The 10,005-nt window shown below is 40.7% G+C and overlaps 1 protein-coding gene across 2 annotated transcripts in view; it reads left to right on the plus strand.

Annotated features, from left to right (window-relative positions):
• The window catches only part of LHFPL2 (LHFPL tetraspan subfamily member 2), a 313,091-nt gene extending 303,982 nt beyond the window's left edge, over positions 1 to 9,109 (plus strand). For both annotated transcript variants that reach the window (XM_069223350.1, XM_069223340.1), the window contains exon 6: positions 4,377 to 9,109. In XM_069223350.1, the coding sequence (XP_069079451.1) occupies positions 4,377 to 4,633 (257 nt within the window). In that variant the 3' untranslated portion in view covers positions 4,634 to 9,109. The remainder of the gene's footprint in view (positions 1 to 4,376) is intronic.
• The last annotated feature ends 896 nt before the right edge of the window (positions 9,110 to 10,005 follow it).

Consider the following 10,005-nt stretch of genomic DNA (forward strand, 5'->3'; position numbering starts at 1 on the left):
TCCCTTGGGTTGCGGAGGTGTCACACGTCCCCCTGCACATAGTTGAATATAAGATCCAGGGAGGTGGTGGTCCCCGGTGAATAAATAACCCTAGGAGGGGAGCCCCATGCATCCCCCTACTTTATTCTTTATATGCCCCTGGGACCTGGCTCACCCGGGGCTTTAGTAAAAAAAAAAACTTGGGAGACCGCACTTAAAAAAATAAAAAATAAAATAAGATTGCCACAGATTTGTGACCCCATCACTAATTTGTGGCAATTTTTTCCCTGGGGGCGGTTCCCTCTAGGATCCCAGCACCAGAGCTAAGGGGTCAGGTGTCCCTACTCTGGCCCTTTTCTTATTTTTTATCTTTTTTCTGGGACTCGGCTGAAGATAGGACCCAAGATAGCTGCCAACACTTCCTGGTTGAAGTGATAGCAGCCAATCAGATCTCAGCACAAGATTGTGAGGGTTCGCAGAGCCTTTGGTCCCTATATACACAAATTTGAATTTGTCTTTAATATCTCAAGAACTAATGAATGGATTTACATCAAATAATAAAAAGGGCTCTTTCTGGACCAAGTTCTATCTTTCTGCCAAATTTGGTGTAATTCTATACAGCGGTTCGGGCTGTAGTCTCATTCAAAATCCCTATGGAAAAATGGATGGGGAAAACATGTTTTCTGCCCGCCTGATGGATCTTCCCAAACTTTCCAGACAGCAGCTGAAGTGAGCATCATATTTTTTGGGAAAATGTTGTTAAGATTCAGCAACCGGCGCCGAAGATATAGACAAGTCAATAAATGCTTTTTCCTAACTATAACTAACTACACCTAACTATACCTACCTTGTGGCAGTCGCCACTAGGTAAAATATATATATTAAACATAAATAATAATTTGTTAAACTATAAGAATATCCATATATTTTTAAACCATAAGTAGTGTATACATTTGTACAAAGAAATACACATCTCAATACATACATAAATTCAAATTATACATGTTTACATACACAAGCATATGTTGTATCTTTTGAGTTTTGAGTATGGTGGTCATGTAGGAAAGAGTCGACTCTTGAGTTGTCTTCTAAAGATAAGATGGTTATAAGTTGATCCTATGTTTAGGGGTAATGAATTCCAGTTTGGCTGCTTAAATAGAGAAAGATGTACCACCCATGTTTTTTTACTAGTATGTTGAGGTTTTGAGGTGGTGCATCAGTCTGGAGCAGAGTTTCCTTGGTTGTATGTATTTGGTGCTTATGTTCCTGATGAAAAGTGGTCCTGTTCCAATTATTTCTTTGTTGGTGATACAAAGCAGCTTGAAGGTTGATCTTCTGGCAACCGGTAACCAAAGGGCTCTTAAGGCAAGGGAGATGTGGGCTTGTGGTTTACTTATAAGAGAAGTCTGGCAGCAGAGTTCTGAATTTGTTCTAATCTTTTCATAGTTGATAAAGGTGATCCGTGTTAGAGGTCATTAGCGTAATGATGTTTAGACATTACAAGAGAAAAAGTGGCTTGGACCGAGTGGAAATCCTAGGTGGAGGAAGACTTGTAGAGTTTTCATAGTAATGAAGCTTGAACTTGCTAACTTATCCACTCGGGCATTCATTGATAACTTTGAGTCCATGTTAATTCCAAGGTTTCTTACTTCCTTGGATACTTTAGGAGGTGGTCCCAGATCATTATGCCAGGCACAGAGTGGGTCATAGTTTTCCAATTGCCGCATGTGAGCATTTCTTTTGGACGCATTCAATTTCAAATGGCTCCCGGTCATCCACTGATCAAAGGCTCGGAGACAACTGAATATTTTTGAGAATACAAATTCTTTGGGGCTTTCCAGTTTAAGAGGCATGTGTGTCTCATCTGAATACTTATTGTGTGTAAGCTTAAATTAATTGACCATTGCAGTTGTTTACTTTATGTTGATGTTGGAAAGCATGAGTGAGATAATAGAGCCTTGAGGGACCCCTACTTTAGTGAAATACGGTTTGAATGAGAAAGGAGGAGTATGGATGAAATTGCTTCTATTTTGAAGGTATGATGTGATCCAGCTGAGAGAAGTCCCCTCTATGCCGGCTTCATGGAGTATTTGGATTGGAGTGTCATGAGGAACCATGTTGAAGGCAGCTGAAAGGTCCCAAGAGAAGTAGTGTAGACCATTCTGGTTTACTGTGTTTTTAAGGTAGTCCCAGATGGGAATGAATGCAGATTCTGTGCCTCTTCTTGGATGGAACCCTGTTTGGAGGTTGGACAGTAAGAAGTTATCTTCAATGAATTGACATCTTAGTGAATGCTCTTCTTTCGATCAGTTTTCCCAGGAATGGTCAGTTTATAATTGATCTGAGGTTGTTTGGGTCAAGGTTTGTTTTCTTTAATCATGGGCATATGTATACCTTTTCTATGTCTTCTGGAAAGACACCTGTTAAAGAACTATTGATAATTGTTTTGACGGGTGTCGGCAGCGGTAGTTACAAGTGTGTTCTTGAAGAGCTGTGGTGGACAAGGGTAGAATGGCAGCTGACAGGCCTGCTTGTTTTGACAAGATACATAAATTTAGTTTCTGCTAGTTTGAAGAAATTCAGAGGTTGAGTTAGTGCTGGTGATTTGTTTTCTTTTGGCTTAAATAGGAATTTAACACATCTGCTTTAGTTGTGTAATGATTTGCTACTATGTCAGTAAATTCTTGAGAAATCTGAGTTCCTTCTGTGCATTTAGGATTGCTAAATTCAGCGAGATTTTTATTTTAAAAAAAGGATTTGTACATTTAGCATTTTGAATTCTGTTTGAATAGTAGTTTTTTTTTTTTTTTTTAGCATTTTTGATGACTCATATATTGCTTTAAGTTTGTGTATGTGAAGTTTGTCTTGGGTTTTATGTTTTGATCCGGGTGCATTGCAGCTTTGCAATTTGTTGTTTTATTTTTTTTAGTTCTGCTTTCATCCAAGGTACTTGTTTTCCTTTGTCCTGTATTGTTTTTAGTGTTCTATCAAAAGCTTCCTGAAGCCTCTCATTGAGTTTTTTAACTGAATTTATTGTGTCTAGCTCTGTGTTGGATACTAACTGTGTTTCTAAGTACTCAAAATTGAGTTTCTTCCTTGGTCGATCTGAGGTTGCTTTTAAGGTTGCCTTAGGTGTTGTGAGTTTTCGTGTTTTGTGTTTAAATGCTACCAGATGATGGTGTGACCATGCGACTGGAGTAATCATTTGAAAGGTAACTAGTTCTGGATGTACAAAATGACATCTAGGATGTCTCCAGCGATGTGTGTGGGTTTGGGAAGATCTGATGTAGGTACACGGGGTCTAGGCCAGTGATGATAGTTCTTGGATAGGGCATGTTAGGTTTGTTAAACCATATGTTTAGGTCACGAATGATGTATAGGTTGGATTGTCATAAGGTTTGAAACTGTGTCTAGAAACTGTCTAGGAATGTTGCATTGCTTGGTGATCTGTGAACAAGGAGGAAGATACATGGGGAAGTTAACCTTGTATTGAAACCTCATCAGCATTGGTGAGAATTATTGTTTCCTTGAAAATAACAGCTAGTCCGCTTCCTTTGCAATTTTGCGTGACAGTTTGAAATCCAGGAGCAGTACAGGAGTGCCCATCCATTCCAGATTTTCAGAAAATTTAATTCAGATTATTGGCCATACAATGCATATAAATGGAAATCACTTACATTGTCAGGAGTTATGTTTAACCTTTGATATGAATCTGGCCTTCCTATAATGGGCTTATGATTATACTGGTTACAGTGTATGATTTTAGTTTTCCTTTCTCAATAGTATTAGTCAGTCAAAATTGTGTTCAAGTGGGCCAGTCCACAAACCGCTTTGAAAGCCAGAAATGTACACACCATGGATTTCCTCCACATACATTTATTTTGAGAATTTGCTTCAGTTTCTGTCCCGAAGTAGATTTCCCATAATCCCTAGAAATATGCGTGGAAATAGTTGCAATTGGCTAGATTTGCTTGCTTCTCCTCTGTTTGCATTCTTCTGAGGATTGCCAAAAGGGCAGATAATCTGCTGGAGTAAGTGGGGTGGAAATTTACATAACCGTGTGAAATAGTGTTCACGGTGGAGAATCCTACAACGTTTGATCCAACTTTTTAGCTGCACAATTGACTTAGATGGGCAGAACCCTTTGTGATTTGTCCTCAGAAATTACTGTTTTGTGACCAATATTCTTGCATCTTGGCAGTGAGGGGCAGTTCATGCCACCATTTCATGCGTGTCTAATTTGTAAAGAACTTTTTTCGTGCTGTGAAGTTTTTTAGTGTCTTCAAGCCCAGATGTTTACTTCTTTGTCTTGATTTCACTAAATACCTGATTTTGAATGTGGATTTGGCAGTCTTGACAGTGACTCCTTACTTACTGTGTCTTGTTTCCTCCCTCAGGTCTGTTCCTGATCCTCGGCTTGATTCTGTACCCTGCAGGCTGGGGTTGCCAGAAGGCTGTTGGATTTTGTGGACAGTATGCCTCTGCCTATAAACTCGGAGAATGTTCGGTGGGCTGGGCCTTCTACACCGCCATTGGGGCCACTGTGCTAACATTCATCTGCGCAGTCTTCTCGGCACAGGCCGAAATCGCCACCTCCAGCGACAAGGTGCAAGAGGAAATCGAAGAGGGAAAGAACCTTATCTGCCTGCTTTAACGGCAAAGGACACTTGGTCAGTGGCTTGGAAGTTGGCTCTCATCTCCATTGACTTGATAAAGGGATCAATGCTGTTTACCTGCCACACACACTCTGTGGGAATAAGCTCGCGTGTTGACCTTTGAAGTCACCAAGCAATATGTAATCACAGGTGGCAGTGGGACTCTCTGGGAAGCAGAGAAGGGAAGGTGCACTTCGTACATTAGTGGACGTTTGCCTGAGCTATCCTATATAAACGAAAGACAATGTAAATAGTTTACAGACTACGGGAAATTGTTGCAGTGAAATGCCATTTTATGGAACTTTCCCTCCTTTTCTTTCCAGCCTTCCAAGTCACTTTAGTGGGTTTTTATAGCCATATCCAAGCCATTGGATTGCAGTCCGAGAGAAAATTGATATTCTCATACATTTTGAATGTTTTTGCCTGTTGCCATTTGGCCACCACTGCTTCGTCTGCTTTTGTGTGTACATTGCATACTATGACAGGATATTGGTGAGTGCTATATTAGTGAAGGAAATAGCATCCTAGCTCCTGCATGCAAATGCTTGTAATCTGAAAATTGACCATAGTGGTTGGGGGAGAGGGGATACAGCTTTCATAGTCCTTTAGTTCTCATAGTCCCAGCAGACCAAACCACTGTTTTATATATGAAATAATGCTGCTGAGGATTTGGGACCCCCTAACAGTGTTTAACTCAGTTGTAATGGTGCAAGTGACTCACTTTTCTAGGTAGTACCACAGCCCAACTACCCTAAACAACTGCGCAAAGCCCATCACAGACCAAGTCAAGTGAATTAGAAACCAGCATCAACATTGAGAAAAACTCCCATATTTTCAGCCTCGGCTAACACCACCATGGACGGCCTAATTTTTAACATCTTGAACACAAATATAACCACAGACGTCCATGTGTGTTCAGAAAGGACACTTCACCTACACAGCTTACAGACTGAGCTAGTCTCGATGTCAGCTTTGTATTAGTGAATTTACAGAATGTAATGTGAAGTTTTGTAGACTGACTCGGTCTAAACCCTCATTTGCGTGACATTGTCTTTTACCCCAGCAAAAGAAGGCCATCTTATCACAGAAGACATTGTGCCAGAATAGAGCTATTCAAATCATTGGTTTTATTCAACTCTGATTTACCTCTAAAAGGTTTTTGGGATTGTATAAGTGGTCTTTCTTTAACAGAGTGTGTATTGCGTCCTTTTATATGTCAATTTGAATATCAATGTCTGCCATTTTCTTTATTAATCTTGCACTAAACCAGAAGTGAATGTTCGCTTTTCTCCACCTGGTATTTCCTCATTAAAATGTGTGTACACCTGAGCACCCACTAACGAAAAAAATAGACATTAACTTGACCGACTAAGGACGTCGTTTCAAGCTGTCTACAATTGTTTTGGGGATACCAACCTTAAACTAGTTTAGCTTGGTCACCTACACAACATCTTGCGTCCTGTTTGGGAGTGCTGGCATAGATTCTTTTGTAGAGTAAACACTGTCTTAGAATAACACTTTCTTTTGCTTAATTCACGCCTGCCCAAAAAGAACACCAAGAAAAACACTTCTTTTCAGCCTAAGTTTGCATGCTTTTTCCATTCACCTTCTTGGAATCTCCCTCCCAAAACACTGTTGCAGGTCCTGGGAGTAGTATGGGATGCAGTATGATGGCAGTATATAGTTTAATCGCAGCCATCCACTGATGAAAGCACCCTCAGAAGACTGATGCACGCTGCTGGGTGAAACTGTCCATTCCCTGGGACACTCTGAACGAATTAGTCTTTAGACTAGCTTGGTCTTGAGAAGATGTCTGTGTGCAACAGGACACATACATAAGTGACTGTCCAGGGGCTGTTCAGTAACCGTCACAGACTCCTTTGTCATTATGTTGCACTACATCCACGGCACGCCTAGTCGCAGCTCCCCAGCCTCTCATTAGCTCATCGCCTTGCAAAATATTGGCCTGTGTGCTCAAAAATGTGTTTTTGGTGCCTTCCTTGTTTCATGTAACCTTCCCCAGAAGGAGGAACCACAGCCCAGTAAGACGTATCATAAAATGTAAAATGGTGGAACTACATGGGCCGAACCATGCATATCACAAACGGGGAGAATCTGCTTGAAGACCACATCTGCAGACAGGGCACGTTGTTGTTGCGGAGCGAGAGTTGTTCAATACTTCATAATCTGTCAGTCGGACAAGAAGCTTACGTTAACAGCCATCATAACAGGATTGATCTAAAAAAAAAGCTATTAGTCGGCCTGATTTGTTTCTGTAGGTGCTAGCAGTGAAGTATGGTGCTTTGTTCACAGCCAAGTATCTCTATGTCCACAACCTTCGTTTGCATCATACGCTTCAACCATAGTATTCTCTTTGGACACAAAGTATTAAGATGTGCCAAATTCAGTACTGTGAATTGTGTTGTACTGTATCAACTATTAGGGTAAAGGATGTTTCAGCTCTGGACAAAGAATGTGACCAATATTATATTGAAGAAAACGAACCGAAGACAAAATAGTGTATAATATTTCTTTCAGTACCACTTTACTGTCTTAGAAGCCATTTTGTGGGTTTTGGTAAAACTTGATAAAAGCTCTTAACAAAAAAAAAAAAAATACTCAGAATAAGTATTAAATAGGATTGAATGCACTGATTTGTGTAGATGATTATGTCGTGAGGAACCCTTGTAAGTGACTTATGCAGCCAGGCTTTAAGCTGCTTTGGCTGCCAGTCTAATGGATGCTCGTCACTAAGCGAAGAGGTGTCTGCTCATTGAATCTTGTAACACTGCCAGTTACAATTGAATGCCACTACTTCAAACACATGCAGAGAAACCCCTGCATCGAATTACCACTAGGTTGACAGGGTGTTTACATAAGATAGTTTGCAATTCATCAACACCACTACATTTTTACATTAGCCCTTATACCTCCACTAAGCCCTTCATAACGCTAAGCGAACCATAACTCTAGCCCCACTCCTGCGCTCAACCTAGGCCTGCACCAGCTGCTTTCCCGAACTCTTGCTGTAGACCCAATTCTGCACCATAATCTAACCCTAATGGTAACCCTACTTTACTTTAAGACCCTAAGCGAAGCCATAAACCTTATTTTTATGCTACCTCTTATCCTCACCCTGAGGCTAGCAAATGTCTCAACTTTAGCAATCAGTATAGTGGTGTGTAGATGAATAAGTGTCAATATGTTGATGAAGAGGATTTAATGTACCCCACATTGAATCAAATCTTTTTATTCTGCAGATTACTCTCAAATATGTCATAATGACATCTGTTTTAGTTTCATTGCAAAAGGTTGAAGAGCATTGAAGATGTTCCACAGTAGAGCATCTCCCATCAAAATGATCTGCATCATGGGATGTATCAGAATTTGTTATCACGGTGCTTCCTCGTATAAGGAAATGCACACTCTTCGATGTTGTGACAGCAGAAGAAGCTTTGTCCCCACCCAGCTCACACCTGCCTGAAAATGAAGAAAAATAAGACACAGCGAGCACCCGCTGACAGAGAAATTGTAGGGGATTTCTAATCAGATGCTTGGCCCTGAAGGTGAACATGACTAATACCACACATCCAAGGAAACAGGTTTGGGCAAAGCTATCTACTCCACCTTCAGCTTTCTTAGGTCTGCGTGATGGATATTTTCATAGATAATACCTTTAGGGCACACACTGACTTATATCCCTCCAAAAAAAGGGTCTGAGCGTGTGTGGGATCCTACAAAAAGAACATCTTTTCAAAGAAATGCATCCACAATTTCTATAAGGTCTCACAATGACCTGGGCAGGCCCGCCGAGGGCATTACAGGAGGTTGAGCGTGTTAAAGGGGTTGCTTCTGGTTCTTTTAAAGGTTCTTTCCACATTATGTACAAATAAAATACATTTTTCTATATGTGGTAACTGTGTTTTTCCCGGCCACCAATCGCTAAGTACTTGCAGCCAGAGAAAGATATTTATGTACAGCAGGTCCTGTTCAGAAAATGTTATGTTCCTGACTGCTGAAGCACCAAACCTGTTAGTATTAGTGCAAAAGGGAAGTGTGCTTGTAAAGAGATGGGCGTCTAAGTACTGGTTCAGCAAGGTCTATATCCTAAGTGCCACTTTTATAACCATTATGATGCAGTCACTCACTTTTTGTTTGTGTTTACCCTCTATAAGCTAATTCTGCTTTGAGGCCTTCAAATAATTTTTTTCCCTTATCTTGTTAAAAGCAGTTGTATTTTGATTGATAAACTGATGAGTTGTGCTAATTGTATTTGCTTTGATGATTTACCAACCCTCTAAAATGTTTGCCGTGGATTCTGTGAAACCTGTGCGGGGTGATGACTAGCTCAAAGTTTTAACCTATTGATATGTTCTTTGTACTGACGTGTTCTCCTGTGGTTAGATAACCTTTTGTAAACTTGTATTATATAAAGTACATTTGCCTTTTTCCTTTTTAAAAAGTCTGTGCACGTCTATATGTTTCACGTGTGTTTCCAAAGATTTGAAGTATGTATATAACATTGCAACATGCATGCGTGCCAGGTGGCATTAGAAAGGAGATGGTTGCAAAGTGGTGGCTTCTCCTATGTTCCAGTCATGACTCCTCTAAAGTTGCGTGATATAGCTATGCTAGAACATTGTCTCATGCTCTGATACTAAAAAGAGGTCGCAGGCATGGGGTCCTTCCTTGGCACCTTGGGTGGGGTCTAGTATACTGATGCCCAGGGTCCAGCAGTTCAAAGATGAGTTATACAGAAGCTACAATCCCATCTACAACTTGCTGTAATACCTGCAGGACAAACCAGACTGGTATTTAATGTTCAAATGTGTGTAGAGAGCATTAGTTGAGTGTGCAACGTCTACGTCATGCTGTTTACACGGAACTATACATAATGGACCACCTTCTAGGACGCAAAGCTTAGTTCCTCTGTTATGCCTGAGATGTTACTGTGCAAATGCATTTTAACGCATTTACTTGTGTACGTATGTCCTGAGTTCTCGTAGCGCTTGCATTTCACTCAATCTAGTATTAGTATGGCACTACAGCACCTTTTGGTAGTCCCAGGTAGAACTTTAAGAATTTACGTGCAGCAAGTGTGTATATTCTAGCAGGAAAGAAAAAAAACTACCTCATACTTTAGCAACTACACCTCCCACACATACCAAAAAGTCAAAAAGATGCAGACTTCCTTTGTGAAGCAAGGTCAAGATATAAGCAACTAAAAAGCACTACTCTATTTAGCACCACAAAAATACTCTGTTAGCAGGCTCGGTTTCACGAGCAGCCGCTCTGTTGTCCTTGTTTTGCACCCAGTGTGCTGCCCTTCAATGGACTGTTTTCAGGACCACCAGCCAGCGTGCTGATCGGG

The sequence above is a fragment of the Pleurodeles waltl genome, chromosome 1_1 (assembly GCF_031143425.1).
Source record: "Pleurodeles waltl isolate 20211129_DDA chromosome 1_1, aPleWal1.hap1.20221129, whole genome shotgun sequence".
Lineage (NCBI taxonomy): Eukaryota > Metazoa > Chordata > Amphibia > Caudata > Salamandridae > Pleurodeles > Pleurodeles waltl.